We start from the raw sequence: 17,489 nt of genomic DNA on the forward strand, positions 1-17,489 counted from the left end.
ATCTAAGCCATTATTTCCACTCCTCAGTACTAGCTTTTAAAGTACAGCTTTGAGAGCAAGAGCATGACTTTAGAAATTATCTAATATGTTCATGAAAATCACCAGAATCTATTCAAGTTATCTATTAATATATCTAATTTACTTTACAACTAATAAGAAGATTCTTTGTCTTACCTGAATGTAAACTAAAATCTGTTTTTGCAAATTCTGACTCTGTATCAGTCTCTAGCTCTTCAGACTCCTAAAGAGATTCATGATCACTGTTATTCATATCAGCAATATAACTAGCACTCAAAGAAGAATCCGCTTTGGGAAGAAAATTGTATTCTATCAATTTAGAATGAATGTAGTAATATTTCTTATACTACTTGAGCTCAAAGAAAAGAATACACTTTAATTCAAGCTCTCGTTGAGAAGTTCTACTTCACTATGTTAACATCTTACAAAAAAGATTGGATAATCAGATTGTCTGATATCTCCTGTTGTACTTATTGTTCATACTACAGATTTATTATTACAGTTGCAATCAAAAAATAAAAATAAAAATTACAAAACATATTATAACAATGAATTCGCCTCCTAAAATAAAGCCAGAAATATTTTCCTGATAAATCCTTATCTTCTTTATTTTTCTATGTAATAAAAAAAAAAAAACAGATTTTTTGAAATATTCACTTTAAAACTCTACTCTGGGCTCAATTTCTTTGACAAATATTTTTTAAGACTATCAGAGGATACTCTACATACTTAAGAAGTTTCATATGAAGTGAAGTATATTTGTTGTATTGAGAGATTGGTACATTTTTTGCATAACAGCACCCTCTTAATCTTTGCGAGGTGTCATACTTTTCTCATATTTGCCATGTATTAGTAGATTTTTCATTAGTTGTGTATCTCTTGGAATACAAAGATTTTTTGTCCTCTTCACCTTCCCCCTCTGAGTCATCCAAAGTATGGTATCATACGACAAGAGAAAATCCCACACTACCAGATGGTTCTATAATATACAATACACGGATATTACGATGCCCAGGGATATTACGAGACTGACCTGGTGAGGTAATAACTAATGAATTCCTACCATCTTTAACAAAACATGGCAGTACAGTTTGATTTTTATTCTGAGTAATACAGTGATTAAGAAATATAAGCCAGAAGAGAAAACAAGGAAAAATGAAAACATTTAAGGAAATAATTACAATGAGTGATAACATATGACTGCATTTTGGATATTACTCCTCTTCCTCATCAAACTCTCCCAAGTGCATCTTTCAGAATGATTAACAGTTGTAAGTTGCTCAGTCTGGGTTTTAGTGTTGGTTTCCAGAGGTTTCGTGGAGCTGCAGGATGTATAGGGTGTTGCCAAGAGGTAGAAATCCATCATGGTTGGTTGATTCCTCTTCCAATCTACTCCTTCTTCCTTTTATTGACCTTCTACTACTGGACCCTTTACCAGGTAGCTTACTCTCACTACCAGATGATTCAGAATTCTCATCCTCTACTCGCCGGCGCTTTTGGGATCTTTGATGATCGCTTTCCTCCTTCTTTCTCTTTATTTCTGCCACCTTTTTTACCCTTTCCTTCTGGGCAAGTTTTTCCTTATATGCCTTATCTAAAGCCTTCTTCCCAATTACCTCTGTCCATGTAATGATCGCACCTGTGTAGACCTTACTTGCCTTTCACTTTTTTAGCTCATCTGACAGCTGTTTTTCATGAATCAATGACTGAGCAGAGGTACTTGTTGCAAGAGAGACGAGCTCATATCCAATCTCATGTACTCTTGCCACAGACTCTACGTTGGTTAATTTGAGTTCTAGTTTCCTAATATTACTTGTCGGAGTGTTGCTATTGGCTAGAGGGCAAAGGTTGTAATGTGTTTAATGGACCGGGGTAGGATTTTAGAGATCAGGATTGGTGAGGACATGCTATTGGTTAAATGGTGCTATACTGGTACAGCGAAAAGTAGTCTTAATATTACTCTCCATCAAGCCTTTCCTGCGGACCTCCATTACTATGTGAAAGAAATCGCCCTTGTGGATGGTTGAATAAACACTATGATTTCTAAGAAACTCCTCAACTTGTTGTCAATAATAGGAACCAATAGTACCAAATGGATTTTGGTCAAGTGGTTGAAGGATATGGGTTAGGTAGGAGGGAAAAAAAAGCAGCTGTATCTTGTGGGTCCAGTAGTAGTGGTAGAAGTCAAAATCCTGATGGGAGATATGATTGTCAAGTAGCAATAGTCGGTAGGCACTGGGAGAGGAAGGTTGACAGTGGATTGCGAAATATTCTTCCAACTACCTTAAGGACAATCGCTTATGCATGTAGCCAGTCATGGAAATGCTGAAGGTAGCTTCATCTCTTTCAGTATAGTCATGCCAGCTTTCACGTTGGAACTTTTCTTGGTATACAAAAAACAGTAGAATGCTTTTTCCTCCAGCAGAGATAGTATCAACTACTGTGACCTATTCTCTACCACTATCCTGAACTAAACATGCATTCCTCTTACCAGCCCTACAGAAGACCTTTCCTCCAATAGCCTGCTCAATTGCAAAGCCTTTTTCATCTGAATTTTAGATATCCTCATCGAGAATCTTGAATCGACTTTTCACCTCCAAGAACTGATTAAAGCAGGATACCAGTCTGACTTGTTCTTGTGCAAGCGCCCGATCTTTGTTGATTGGCCTTGCTACATTATGCGCTAGCTCTGAATAGTGTTTTAAGAACCGATCTGTCTAATACTTTCCTAGCTGTACTGAATTGGTAGCAGTTCCCTGCTTTATAAGATATTCGACCATATCCCGTACATGCCGGCGCCTTGGTAGAGTTCCCTGATCATCCATTTTGTTGATCCAACCTACTACCGCTTCCTCCTCCCCAGGGCTCAAGTGCTGCTGGGTTGCATGAGCTGTTGCATGAAATTTTGTCTGCTTATGCCAATGATTTCTAAGAGTTTTGTCATTTAGTCCATGGACCCGAGTGACGGTAAGAATTTTGAGATTTGGATTGACATCAAGTTGCCTGCAAGCTTATTCAATTTTAGCTTGATGCTAGGCTTTGGATTTTCGCATTTTTGAGGTGTTTGAGGTCTTTGTTGTGTAGACAATCTGCTTTACATTTTCCCATTACTCTTTATAGTGTGTTCACGATTATGTCATTAAACCCAGGACTCGTAATAACACCATCAAGTATGTTAACCCCTAATGGCAGTGCAAACAAAAAAACACAAGATGATTTAAAGGCCTATCCAGCATATTTCAGTACAGTGCAGTGCATTATAGTACATCATATTCCTCACAATCATGTCTCTGAAGGAAAAAAAAAAAACCAATTTTTTTTCCCACCAATACTCAAAGCAGACAAATCTATAGAAAAGAAGAAGAAAATTTTTTTTTGATACTATAGACACTCATAGAGAAGGTATAATACTCCTGTATTTATTATTATTATTATTATTATTATTATTAAACCCGTTCACCTGAAGGTGGAAAAAAAATTAAAAATTCTCCACTTCCTCTCCCGTCGCATTTCGCAATGCCGCTTACGATATCACCTCCCAACTGCTAAACCTGTAAGTGTCCCGTTGCCTTTTTATTTGGAGGGAATAATACAGTAAGTGGTGTAGTATGCTATTTCTGAAAAAAAAAAAAACACGCACAAATTCTCACTCGGCCTGGGTTGTATGGTGTGATGCTGTGGGCTTGTATTGTCGCGGGTTTGTGGTATGATGTGATACAGTAGAGGGGTTGAGAGTTCTCCGTGATGGGTTGGAAGGGAATATATCGTCTATCTAGGGTAAGGTAAACCAGGAAAGTTGCCCAACACAGCCTGGTACTCAGTGGTTCTAGTCTACTCACTCTTTATTCTGCAGAGTCGTTGCTAAGCCAATCATCACATGGTATCACCATAGCAAAAAGTCTAATGACCCACATAGACACCCTGAAGACATGATATCCCAAAGACACGCAAAGAAAAACAAAGAAAGAAAAAAACTAAAGATAAAAAACCCAACATTTAAAAATTAGACTGGTTGAAAGTCCGTTACTCCCCCGTCCCACCGTGTACCGAATCCCATTGTAAAAAGAGAGAGAGAAAGCAACCCTTTAAAAATAAAATAAAAAAGACCAAACACCGAATAGATGAATACCGAGTCGGTCTAGAGAGTTATTTGGGTAAAATGTTTATAAAGGAGTAGATCAGAATAGATTCTATCGAACCAGAGCCCAGCAAAAAAAAAAAAAAAAAAAAGAACCTGATGGAAATTCAACACAAGTCTCAGTTACTACAAGTTGGGCGCGCGTCGAGGAGTCTATTCGATAGTTCCGACAGGAATGCAGGAACAGAAGAGGTTAAGGTCACCGAATGCTGTGACCCCCATTAGTTCAAAAATACCAAAAGGGCTAGGGTTAAACGAACAGTCATCGACTCTGGTCACAGTAGGCCAGAACTTTCTATCCTTCAAGTAGGCCAACGGGAATGCAGCCTGGTTCCTACCATACGAACGACTCCATTCGTCGGTGAGGAGATCCTTCTGAGTGTGAGGGCTGTTCTTTAATACATTGCCTTCGCGTGGTTGTTCGCCCGACTCGACCGCAGCAATTTCCTTACGAATAGAAATGAGAGCATCACAGAAGCGATCCAGTTCTTGGAGGTTTTCGGACTCGGTAGGTTCGACCATGAGAGTTCCGTTAACGGGCCAGGACATAGTGGGGGCATGGAACCCGTAATCCTGGAGACGCTTAGCAATATCGATAGCTTCAATGCCGGCACTCTCCTTGAATCCCCGAAGATCAAGGATAAACTCGTGGGCGCAGCGCGAGTTGTTATTAGTATACAGAACCTTGTAATGAGGAGCCAAACGGGAAGCCATATAATTGGCGTTCAACAATGTAATCTTTGTAGCATGAGTCAAACCACGACTGCCTATGGCACCGATTAGCGATACATAATAGCAAATAAGGGAGTCACTTCCTTACCCATCATCTTGATGTACGACCAGGAAATAGGCAAGATACTCGCAGATCCCCAGGGGGCGGCTGAAATTGGCGCAATAGCCTGCTCTCCACCAGTCTTAACGAGAGGATGTCCAGGCAGGAACGGCGCCAAATGGCCCTTCACGCCAATAGGACCAACACCGGGCCCTCCACCACCGTGAGGAATGCAGAAGGTCTTGTGCAAGTTCAAATGGCAGACATCGGCCCCAATCTCTCCGGGGCTGCAGAGGCCAATCTGAGCATTCATGTTGGCGCCATCCATGTAGACTTGCCCTCCATGAGCATGGATAATTTTGCACGCCTTCTTGACACCTGGCTCGAAAACGCCATAGGTACTTGGGTAGGTGACCATGAAAGCGCCAAGTGTGTCTTTATATTTCCCGGCCTTCGCTTCAAGGTCAAGAATATCCAAGTTTCCATCCTTAGGGTCACATTTGACAGTGACAACCCTCATCCCTGCCATAGATGCCGATGCTGGATTGGTACCGTGAGCGGACTGAGGGATGATGCAGACGTCCCGATGCCCCTGGCCAATTGAATTGAGATACGCACGAATGACGCGAAGCCCAGCAAATTCGCCCTGAGCACCGGAGTTTGGTTGAAGGGAAACGGCATCGAAACCAGTAATATCGGCCAAGTCAGCTTCAAGTTCGGTAGTTAGCTGCTTGTAACCCTGCGCTTGCTCGAGAGGCGCGAATGGATGAAGGGAATTGAATTCCGGCCAAGAGATAGGAATCATTTCGGTAGTCGAGTTGAGCTTCATGGTGCATGACCCGAGAGGAATCATAGAATTGGCCAGTGACAAATCCTTGGACTGAAGATGGTGAAGATATCTCAACATTTCCGCCTCCGAGTGATAGCTATTGAATGTGGGATGCTCGAGGTACTTTGAGCTTCTCTTGAAAGCCTTAGGGAGATTAGCAGGATGGTCCGGTCTGATCTCCAAGCCGTCGGCAATCTCCTGGCAGAATTGCTCCCACTTTAGCTTACCGGGGCTCCTCTGGGAAAATACTGAAAACGCCGCAAAAATATCCTGCATATCCTGCTGAGTGATTGTCTCATCGACCGAGACCGCTACCCTCCGGCTGTCAAGTACTCTAACATTGATCTCATACCATTCAACAAACTTAGCAGCTAGGCCCTTAGCATCCTTGACTTTGACAACTACAGTATCAAAGTTTGCTCCAGAAGACTTGTTCCCAGGATTGACCTCGAACCCCATTCTGAGCAAACCTTCCCCAAGAATCTGAGCCAAGCCATATACTCTCTCGGCAATCTTCTTGAGGCCCTTGGGCCCATGGTACACCGCATACATAGCGCTCATATTTGCCAATAGGGCTTGAGCAGTACAGATATTACTAGTGGCCTTCTCGCGTCGAATATGCTGCTCCCTTGTCTGGAGCGAAAGTCTATAGGCCTTATCACCAAGGCGATCCTTAGAAACGCCGATAAGTCTGCCAGGCATCTTGCGCTTGCCGCTATCCGAAGTTGCAAAGAAAGCTGCATGAGGACCACCATAGCCCATTGGGACACCAAATCTTTGGGAATTACCGAAGGCAATATCCGCACCAAATTCGCCAGGAGGCTTCAACATGGTCAAGGCAAGCAGATCTGTCGCTACGGAAAGCAGTGCACCAAGTCTGTGAACCAACTCGGAAAGATTAGAATAATCGTTGATGCTTCCATCAGTTGCCGGATACTGAACCAAGACCCCAACCAGGTCCTGGCCCAATTTTTCGACGGATGCAAGATCTAAAGCATCTCCGATCTTAACACCAATTCCGAATCCTTCCGCGCGAGAGCTAAGAGCCGCAATTGTTTGTGGGTGGACATTGCTGTCAACGAAGAATGTCTTATTTGGACGCTTCTGGCGTGAGACAGGAAGCGATGCCAAGGACATAGTCATAGCCTCGGATGCAGCGGTCGCCTCATCAAGAACAGAGGCATTGGCAATGGGAAGGCCAGTAAGATCGGCAGCAACAGTTTGGAAGTTGATCAATGATTCGAGGCGCCCTTGAAGCCAAATTTTGTTAGAAAAAGAAAAGGGTCAAGAGAACACATAACAATGCCTACCTTGAGAAATCTCTGGTTGGTATGGTGTGTAAGATGTGTACCACTCAGGACTCTCTAAGATGTTCCTAGCTATTACAGCCGGAGTTTTTGTGCCGTAGTAACCAGCACCAATGTAACTCCGCATGACCTTGTTCTTACTCGCGATGGCCCTCAACCTCGCCAGAAGCTGAGTCTCGCTCAGGCCATTATCGGGCTCAACCTTCAACTTCCTATCAGAAAGTATATTGGCTGGCAAAACATCGTTCACAAATGCATCAAGACTACCGTATCCGAGATATCTAAGCATAAGCTGAGTCTCCTCCTTATTTGGCCCAATATGACGCCTCTGGAAGGTATCCAAAGGGGCATAAATCGACACAGGCTCTTCAAACTCGGTTTCAACCACCTTAAAGTATTGCCGAATTGATCTGGAAACGCTGTCGGGTCCCAATGAGACATTTGGAAAAGGTGTGAAAATTGAAGGGTCCTCTACATTCCCTGTTTCGACAACAGTTGAATGCCTGCGGTTTGGCACCCTGGGAATTATTGAGAGATGCCTAACATGGTAAATTGAACCGTGTTTCCGACAGAGTTTCGAACCAAGAGCCAAATTCTCACTGGCAAGGGCCAAAGACGATGAATTGAGGGAGGGGATTCCACGACCGGCGGCCAAACGACGTAACATGACGCAGACAGAATTCTAACTGACCAGAAGGGCAGAAAAAAACAAAACACCGAGCCTTATCCAACAAACCAATTCAGCCACGGAATGCAAAGATAACGCGCTGATAGCGCAAACTATCACTACCGGGATCAAGTAGGAGAAAACCCCTTAATCTCTCTTACCTATGAAATCTAGAGGGTGGGGAAAACGGTGGTGAGTAGATAGAGAAAGTTCAAAGTCCCCAGCACCTAGAATTTCAGTCAGGGATCGTAACAAAGCTTCAACCAAATAACCAAGCTAATGATAGGTAGCACATTGCAGGCAGTGATGTAAGGCCACCGTTGATAACCGAGGAAGTCAAGGACCACATCCCGAAAGATCAACAACAACGGAAGAATTCGGGAATGTTAACCCATTGAGAGAGAAAAACCGCCTACCTCAATTCCCCAGACTAATAGCCGACGGGTTCACGGGAGTAATGGCCAAGAGAGATGACTACACGATAGGAATTTTCGCGGGAATACAATGAGAGGTAGGGAATAATGTGACGAGAAGTAGAGGGTGGAAAGGTCAGATGAGTGGAGATGGTGGTGAGGGAGTGTATAATGCGGAATGCAGGAGACGGGGGGTGGTGAAATGGGGAATGGAATAAAGAGGAAGAAGTTAGGGCAGAACGAAAGAGGACGTTAAGAATGAATGACGAAGGTGGTAGGGTGATGGCGGGCAGATCAACAGCAATGTAGATCAGTGAGCGCTGCTCCAAGGACACCGAGTTATAAGTGTAGAGATTACCATCTGAGGGGAGGCTTCATAGGCGAGCAGCTTCCTCCCGAGGAAAAAGAGTAGTCGGGGTTATGAAAGCTGTGTTCACGGAGGAGGAGAAGAGAGAAGGGCGAGAGGAAAAAAAGGGCTCAAGAGACCAAGAGCGGAAGATAAAGAATCACACGCGTACCCCGGGTACCACTAACCTTTTGCACTTGTATAGCCCTTTCACAGAAAGGAGGAATGAGAGCTCTTGGTAGCTTTTTTAGATTCACGGTATTTGCCTCTTTTAGTTCACGATACCAAGAGGCATATTTCATGGTGTGGAGGACACTGTCCATGGCGCGACTAGCCGGTTATCAAGATAGAAATGGTGAATGTATGTCTCGGCCTCAACCCTGCGGCTGCATTGCTAGACCCTGATATGCACTCAGTACCGCAGTTTTGGAACACTTCTTGTTCCTCTCCTTACCCTAAGCACGATATGGGATTCCGAATGGAGAAGTTCCTACCCTGTTGGAGTGCGGTACGCACAAGTATCCTTATCTTACCGGCGCAGGGGGGGGGGGGTTGGGATAATTATTCATGTGGCAAGCAAGCAGAGGGGAGACATCTGTAGACTACTGGTACTCGTAGAGAAGAAAGCAAGCACTGTCAGCCCAAGCGAAGTTATACAGCATTGAAGATCCATTCTCCTCCACCCCATCGCGACATTTTCCAGAAAGCATTGAGGTTGAAGGCCATATTGTGTCTCGACCCATTGGCCCGGTCACAAGCACTGACACTTGTATAAAAATTGCTTTTTTCAACGGTTTGAAAGAGGATACCGGTAAGGTTACTCTGCTGTGTCATGGGTAAAGCCAACCTTTCTCCTGCAACCAATAGATAGTGGTAGGGCTAGCCCCAGAAGGTGATCACTTCCTCCACCAACCAAATCGCACCAAATGACATAAAAATATCCCTTTCCGACCGAACTCAGGAGATCGGGATCGCCATGGCTAATTCACATTCCGGGGAGGAGAAACGAATAAGAACGAGTAGTCTTCCGAACGCTCTGCCCTGTTTGCTCGTCCATTCTGGCAGCACGAGGATATTCCTCCTCCTCCGATACCGGTATCATACTGTACCAGTATGATACGAGTAATGCTGGGAGCGCCAGCCAGGCGCACCACAAAGCCTCAAGAGGAACCCGCACCGTACCGTAGTTACCCCATCCCGCCGCCACCCGAGAGACATTGGGAAAGATAAGACTACCCATCCATCCCGATATCGCGGAATCACACGTCCCTCCGAAACAAACCCTTCGGCCGGGATTCCAACCAGACCCAGAAGGACAAAAAAACGCAGCCAAAGGTCGACAATAATGTATGATAGCATATATACTCGTAGCATGAATTCACACCCACTCACACCCACCCACACACCCACACACTATATTGGTATCGAGTAAGCGGAGCCCAAAAATCTGATCGCTACGCATATGAGTACATATCCCTTATGCAATAAGCCCACTTGCCAACAGACCACGGTATTTCCAATTCCGTCCAAAAACATGATGTACCTTGGAGGAGCTCAGGCCCTAGTTATACGCAAGCGGGAGGAAGCGCGGTACTAGTGCGGTACTGTACAGTACCCTCGAGTTATTGTCCTCAACCATGAAAGTCGAGACCATGCATTCAGCTGATCCGCTCCCAAAAGGGCTCCCCTTGCGTGTTGTTCTCGATATCGGGAGAGTGGACGAGCTGCCGCCGAGTGGTCGATACCCATACCAGGACGCACCGGTGGAGCATTCACTGCCGGTATTCGTGAATAGTTCATGCGGGATCACTCGGGGCTGGTGAAAGATGGTTGCAAAGCCAGCTACGAGTACAAAGGGTTTGTTAACAATTTACAGGGAGTTGTGTGAGGTGGTTGGTTAGTGGTCGTTTATTCAAGGGTTTCGTCGACTCCTAAATCGCACGATATGATCCGGGTCCAACTTTTGCGAAAAAGCGTGGGAACGAAGGCGACATTTGAGCCTGATTGTATAATTGCATGAGAGCTGGGCTGGGTGGCCCAACCCTATTCTACACCAGCGAATCCCTGGCCCTCCTTGCAGAATACCACCAAGGGGTTTCCTTTCCTCATCTTTATTGATATCGTACCGGCAAAATGCTACCTTCCATCCACAGCCAAGAGAAAAGAGAAAAACAATACTTCAGCTTCCAATCGAGAAAACACAAAATCTAAATATTCCTTTAATGGTAAAAGCGAATCCGGGTGTGTTGATTGATGCAATATTTTCTTCCGAAAGTCTTGGAGACGACATATTAGGGGGAGAAAATCTGAATCGTGTGGAAAAAGATTCTTCCAGGGCCAAACAAGGTATCATATCACCCTCTAATAATTTCCTAAAAAGGAAATTTACAGAAAAAATTTTAAGCGACGCGGGCTATCCATATTTATAACATTAAGGGAGATTCTAGAATTCAGCCCTCAAAAATTTAACGAAGGTTTCTGAAATATTGTTTTGGAACAGTGCGCATTGGTTACGATGGGTGGTTCTACAGTAAGAGTATGATGGTATCTGTTCAACAGGACAGGAGGAGGAAAGCTCTGAGAGTGGCTGGTATCGTATGTACTCGTATGGGAAAGGCTGTCCTGAGATTTTATGGCTGATTGCGTTTTTTGTCTTCCGTGCGCCATGATGGATTACGGGTAGCCTGCCGGCAGATCTGGTAACGCACGCAACACTGTCTTCCTTGACACTTCGTTTCATCTTTCTTCCCGTTTCGTTTCCCAGGCACATTTGTACGAGTGTCGTGCTCAGCGCTGTATACGATGCCAGTATGATACAGCACGCCTCATGCTCCCATAGAATACGATCAACCCTAACTTTCATGAGAGATCACTACGGTACCGTACTCGAATACCGAATGCATTCACCAGCTGCCGGCCCCACAGTGCTCCTATTTCATTCATCCTATAAGTTTTGTTGCTGGTATGATGCCAGTATTTGAACAACCGTAAGAGAAATAAGAGCTTCGGGTGAGCAAGGACAAAGTGCAAATTTCCCCCAACAACTTGTGAGTGCTGCTGAGCGGATCCATATCGCATCCCGAGGGCGCCAAGGACCAAGAATTTTTTGCTCCCGAGCAACCCACAGCTGATATCTGAACCATGGCTTACTCGTACAGTACTTGAGGCTGACAGCCACACACGAGCAGCGCACCTCCCCCCCCCCCAAAAAAAAAAAAAAAAAAAAAAAAAAGAGAGAGAGAGAGAGACGAAAGAAACAAGGGAGAGAGAAAGAAGAAAAAAATAAAGAACTCGCAAAAAGTCAGAAGTACTGGTAACACAAAATCCTTACATTATGATGCAATCCGGTCTTAAATCTTGGCAGGGCAGATGTTTTTTTTTAGGACGGGAAGGTGCTGGTGCTGTACTTTGTACTTTTTGTTTTTATTTTTATTTTTTTACAAGCCGTTCCGACCGGCTCTTTCGTTGTTATGATAATTATTATGATGCCATGGGATACCGGTATCAGTGGGGTCTCTTTGATGTAACCCAAGCCCGAACCTTTGCCATGACAAGTTATCTTCCGGTATGATGCCGGTATCACTTTTCCACCCTGGTTTTGTGCTTCGGTCGGGCGGCTATGGATGGTTTATTGGTTCTGCGGCTGGCTCCGCGTGAGGAAACGATTGGATCTTGAGAGTGCGTTGTATTTCTTGCTTATTTGGCTGTCCTTTTCGGAATTTCTCCGGCCGGGAGAGGAGGGGGATTGGCAGAGATGGTTTTACGACCGAGCGCGAAATACAGTATTCGAGGGGGAAGAGCTTCCATACCGTAGACTACCTGTGCACCATACAATTCTGCGCGAGGCGCCTGTTGGAATTTACGGTGGCCTCTAAAACATGTGGCTTCATCAAAACAACAGAGGGGAGGAGGGGAGGAGGAGACTCCTCACTTGGGCAAGCCTGGTGTCATTTGTTTTTTGTTTTTTTCTTCTACCATTTGCGATATGAGGAGGCACTGAATCCCGCCCAGGCCGGGCAGAAGAATTCATGGAAGGTCCTAGCAGCGGGCAGTGGAGAGGCGAAATGCAACCGCATTTTGTATACTCAAGTAATAGGATCAGAGGTTGGGCGCCTGGCACTCATGGTTGGTGGCAGGTGGCACGCTGGAGGTGGTGAGATGATACTTGTAGGGATAATTTTTGGTGGTGGCTGTTCTCGATGTCAGAGCGAGGAGATGGCAGAGGGAACAGAGAGAGAGTTCGCGAGAGAGGGGAAAGGTGTAAATCTATGTATGATGCTCGAGTACTCGTACCGGTACTGTACCTGCACGACGTGGTCGAAATTTGCATCATACCGGCAGTATGATCACTTGCCAAGGAAGGTTCTCAAAATTCCATGATACCGGTAATTCCCATGTGGCTGTTTTTAAGGTATTTTATAGATGGTGAACCGTGAACAGTACCGACAGCCGGTACCTTACCCGCATCGACAAAATTTTGATTTCACCCCAAGGGACGAATAATGAAGCTGTAACAATGGCTATATTCCCGTTCTCTCTCGTTCTCTTCGCTCTGATGAGGGATGAAAAGTACCCGTACAAGTTTGAGAAGAGCCAACGGATCAACGAGACGTGCAACAGTGAGACGAACAGAGAATCGGCCAGTGAGAAGAGGAGAAAAGAAAAAATGAGGATAAAAAAAAAAAAAAGTCACACCCCAAAGGAGTTGAGGGGAACCTGGACCGGGAAAAAAAAAAGGGGGCGGAGAAGCTGGCGGGGATATGATGATTTGGTTGAGAAAAGTGAGAAACCTGCTGATGCCATCTATCTATTCTTCATTAGAGTAAATTGTTCCTATTCTGTGGTGTATGATGATGATGCTGTTATAGTACCCGTATCGGTACCCGCATACAGGCAGTCTAATCGATCACCGCCCTTCCTTGAACTCTTCTGGTCATTGTTGTTATTATTTTCCCTTTCTCTCGTCCAGTTTACCTCCAGCCTTGCGTTCGTTGTGCAGTCGACAACAAGAAAAACTTGCCCCCAATAGAAGCCCTTCTGTTCCTAACCCCTTCAACCCTTGCCACCCAGTCAATAAGCAGGACAAGGGGAAAGAAAAAAATTGTTCGACAAAACCATTTCCACCCTTACCCGAACACCTCTCCATTAGGGTACAGCTATCGCCAAGCTGGAATTTTCGCTGCTCTCTGCTTCCCACCTCAGGGCAATCCCCCCCGCCTCCCACTACCCTTCTAATACAATCACCGCTTCCACCCTCAACTCTCTATCAACTTCTCCATCACCTCATACGCCTTCTGTACTCGATTCCCTTGCACTCTCTCCTTCACCGTAAATAAAAATAAGAAAAATAAAAAGAGAAGAGAAGAGAAAAGAAAGAAAGAGAGAGAGAAAGAGAGAGAGAAAGCAGAAGGCTATCGGCAGCAGAAGCAACACATCACGGCCAGCGGTTGGTACTCTCCCCCCTAAGAAAATCACAGAGAGAAAACGATGAACGGCGACGTCGGTGTCAAAAAAGCCACAATGAATAAGATGAAGCAAGTTGCGAACGCGGCCACTGGAAGCGGCGCTATTGCAAACGGTAACAAGAAGAGGAGAAAAGGTCAGGATCTGAAGCCCATCATCACCGGGGAGCAGCAGAATGGCAGTTCGCCGCCCGTACCTGCGACCGTTGCGGGTGACAAGCAGAGGTATTTACTCTTCCCCCCGATTCCCCCCTCCGCATCTTGCTTTAGCGGGGACCTATTCCGCGCTTCACCCCTCGCCCCCGCTCCCCCCGCCCCTTTTGTGTTGGACCGGTTGGACCAGTGTCTTTCACGGGACGTCTTGCATCGCTCAACTCTCCGATTTTTATTTTACCCCCCCTTCTCATTTCATACCTTACTGACGAACGTGTTTGATTGTGTGCTTTAGTGATGTAAACACACAATCTCTATTATCGCATCAAAAACCAACCTCGACCGTTGCCATTACTACTACCCCACCCAATGACACACCCACATCCGCGACGTCTGCAAACTCTAGAGTCTCGTCATCATCACGGACAGGCGAAGAGGATGAAGGGAACACGGCTGACGAGGAGGATTACGAGGATTATTGTAAAGGAGGATATCATCCTGTCACGGTTGGAGAAAAGTTCAAGGATGGCAGGTATGAAGTACTTCGGAAACTAGGGTGGGGTCATTTCTCTACCGTCTGGCTATCGAGGGATGAACGGACCGGCCAACACGTAGCTTTGAAGGTTGTTCGAAGCGCTTCCCATTACACGGAGACTGCCTTGGACGAGATTAAGCTACTCCAACGGATAGTCGCTGCTAAGCCGACGCACCCTGGTAAAGCCCATGTTGTATCCCTGCTGGATTCCTTCGAACATAAGGGGCCCAATGGCAACCATGTTTGCATGGTGTTTGAAGTGCTCGGGGAGAACCTGTTGGGATTGATCAAACGGTATAACCATCGTGGAATACCCATGGGCCTCGTCAAGCAGATTACGAAGCAGGTTTTACTGGGCCTCGACTACCTTCATCGGGAATGCGGCATCATCCATACAGATCTGAAACCGGAGAACGTTCTGATTGAGATTGGGGACGTAGAGCAGATTGTGCGGACATATGTCAGCGAGGAGACCAAGAAGAACGGCAGCTTGGCCCCTGGAGACAAAGGCGACAGAAACGGGAGGCGCAGGAGAAGGACCTTGATCACTGGGAGCCAGCCATTACCCAGTCCAATTAGTGCCAACTTTGCACATAGACACGATGACTTGCCGAGCGCAGGTGGACTGAGAAATAACCATAGTTCACTGAGCCGGTTAATGGCCAGCGCCACCGCAGATTCTAATGGGGGTTCAGAGACGTCATTTAGTAGCGGGAACGGGAGGGACTATCTGTCGTACAAGGTTCGGGAGAAGACAGCGTGAGCATCCAGCACCACCAATGAATCTATTATCGTGATGCTAACGGGCGGTTCGTAGGGATGTCATAACCAGAGAGGTGTCCGGAATATCGCTCGATAAGACGGGGTCAGATTCCGATATGGTTCCGGGACTTGAAGCCATCTCTGTCAAAATCGCAGATCTCGGGAATGCTTGCTGGGTAAACCATCACTTCACCAATGATATTCAGACTAGGCAATATAGATCCCCGGAAGTCATCCTTGGCGCTAAATGGGGAGCTAGCACGGATATTTGGAGCATGGCTTGCATGGTAACACTTTACAAACTCTGGCCCTAGTCACCGTACTAACGATTGGCTAGGTTTTTGAACTCATCACTGGCGACTACTTGTTCGACCCTCAATCAGGCACCAAGTACGGCAAGGACGACGACCATATTGCCCAGATCATCGAGCTTCTCGGCAGCTTTCCCCGTCACCTCTGCATGACGGGCAAGTGGTCTATGGAAATCTTCAACCGCAAAGGCGAACTCCGAAACATCCACCGCCTCCGCCACTGGGCTCTCCCCGACGTCCTCCGAGAAAAATACCACTTTTCGCGTGAGGACTCTGAACAGATCTCCGAGCTCCTGGTGCCAATGCTAGAACTGAACCCGGAGAAGCGTGCGAATGCCGGTGGGATGAGCAATCATGGCTTCATTAAGGAGGCCATAAGCATGGAGAATAAAAACGTAGATGTCGTCGTCGGAAGTAGAGGTGGAATCGAAGGTTGGGCGTGCGAGGTTAAGAAGAGATAGACAAAGACTGAAGGGAGTCTTTCTTTAATCCTTTCCTGTTTTTCCGGTTGCTTTCTGAAATTTCCTAGCTTTATTATCTCTTTCTATTAACTGGACGTATTATTCTATTAGGGGTCGTTCTTTACTTTTTTACATTTTTTTTTTTTGTGCTTTTTTCTTTTTCCACTTTTTTTTTCTTCGCCTTTAATGTGGAAACGTGCTGGTGATATGATAGCTGAGGGAGTGAGTCGTGGCGGGGCAAGTAGAGTAGAGACGGGGATATGACATGTGGGATAGCTAGCCGATAGCAAACTATGATATGATGGTAGAATCGCATATCAGCGCTCAGGAAGCAAGCAAGGAAAGTATGGGAGGCGTGGTGGCGGCGGCGGGGGACAGATACTTTACGTACTAAGCTATATAGTATGCCACCCTAGAAACTTTATAGAGCTTACCATACCCACTATATCTACAAATCATGCCATATTATTATAGCAAACGAACAAACAAAAGATCACTTGTATACGCAAAGCACTGTACAAGTACAGTACCGTGGGGTAGTATTGGCACGGTTGTTTCTTTTTTTCATTTTCTTTCTTTTTTGCAGTTTTGCGGGGAGTATTATGCTGTGGGTTGAGGTGACGTTGGGTATGTGAGTTCACCGGTCATCACTCGGGGGATGGGCGACTCAATCTTTACTCGAGCATTTAAGGAAGATAACGAGGCGGCATGATTATCTCAAGCCGACCGGGGACATGGAGGGGAGAAAGGCAGCAGCACTTGGTTGGGTTCGAAAGCAGTGATTTGGGTGGCAAACGGATCAGCACGAGGGAGAGGGGGGAGAGGGGGGAGCATGCTCCCTAGGAAAGAGGATACTTGGGTAATGCCACTATCTACAGCCCCCTCCCTCCCCAAGAATTCAAAGCTACGATATGATACCATGCATCAAACCTGAACCGAACCCCAGAGAAAGAGAGAGGGAGGGAAGGAAGGATGTCACGATCCACTTGGAATCGTAACGCCGCCACGGAGAGTGGCTGGGGTGTTGGGTTTGGTTTTGTGGTGAATGCTAGGGCCATGCGTGGGAACAGAGGTAGGAGTGGGACTAGGGATTGGGGATTAGGTGGTTTGTGGGTTATGTATTTTTCGGGTGCATAGGTGCGTTGGTGGTGGCTTGAGAGAGTTCTGGAGGGGGTAACTCGGTATTGTTCTTTTTCTTTCTTTTTCTTCTCTTCTTTGGACTGGTAAGGTATCATAACTGTGCTTTGGCGTGGTGAACTGTGATATACTGGTTTAAGATGCATGCGTAAACTTGGAGATGAGTGATGGAATACCT

The 17,489-nt window shown here is 45.8% G+C and overlaps 2 protein-coding genes; one reads left to right on the forward strand and one right to left on the reverse strand.

The window, feature by feature from the left end:
* Window positions 1–3,842: 3,842 nt before the first annotated feature.
* GSTUM_00012074001 (uncharacterized protein) lies at window positions 3,843–7,965 on the reverse strand. XM_002842326.2 has 5 exons: window positions 7,068–7,965; window positions 6,007–7,007; window positions 4,977–5,934; window positions 4,417–4,923; window positions 3,843–4,365 (listed from the first exon to the last, which is right to left on the reverse strand). Exons 1-5 carry the CDS (start codon window positions 7,351–7,353, stop codon window positions 4,310–4,312), a joined length of 2,808 nt encoding a protein of 935 aa, XP_002842372.1. The 5' UTR covers window positions 7,354–7,965; the 3' UTR covers window positions 3,843–4,309.
* A 4,985-nt stretch (window positions 7,966–12,950) lies between these two features.
* On the forward strand, window positions 12,951–16,642 carry GSTUM_00012075001 (uncharacterized protein). XM_002842327.2 has 5 exons: window positions 12,951–14,177; window positions 14,401–15,088; window positions 15,113–15,399; window positions 15,458–15,689; window positions 15,740–16,642. Exons 1-5 carry the CDS (start codon window positions 13,978–13,980, stop codon window positions 16,172–16,174), a joined length of 1,842 nt encoding a protein of 613 aa, XP_002842373.1. The 5' UTR covers window positions 12,951–13,977; the 3' UTR covers window positions 16,175–16,642.
* Window positions 16,643–17,489: the final 847 nt, after the last annotated feature.

Source organism: Tuber melanosporum (genome assembly GCF_000151645.1).
Source record: "Tuber melanosporum whole genome shotgun sequence assembly, scaffold_95, strain Mel28".
In the NCBI taxonomy this organism is placed as follows: domain Eukaryota; kingdom Fungi; phylum Ascomycota; class Pezizomycetes; order Pezizales; family Tuberaceae; genus Tuber; species Tuber melanosporum.

Coding starts and splice junctions, on each gene's coding strand:
- GSTUM_00012074001 (XM_002842326.2), bottom strand. CDS start 7,353: ATGCTTAGATATCTCGGATACGGTAGTCTTGATGCATTTGTGAACGAT. Junction 7,008..7,067: donor CCAACCAGAGATTTCTCAAG/GTAGGCATTGTT, acceptor TTTGGCTTCAAG/GGCGCCTCGAATCATTGATC. Junction 5,935..6,006: donor ATATTTTTGCGGCGTTTTCA/GTATTTTCCCAG, acceptor GACGGCTTGGAG/ATCAGACCGGACCATCCTGC.
- GSTUM_00012075001 (XM_002842327.2), top strand. CDS start 13,978: ATGAACGGCGACGTCGGTGTCAAAAAAGCCACAATGAATAAGATGAAG. Junction 15,089..15,112: donor TTGGGGACGTAGAGCAGATT/GTGCGGACATAT, acceptor GTCAGCGAGGAG/ACCAAGAAGAACGGCAGCTT. Junction 15,400..15,457: donor AAGGTTCGGGAGAAGACAGC/GTGAGCATCCAG, acceptor GGCGGTTCGTAG/GGATGTCATAACCAGAGAGG.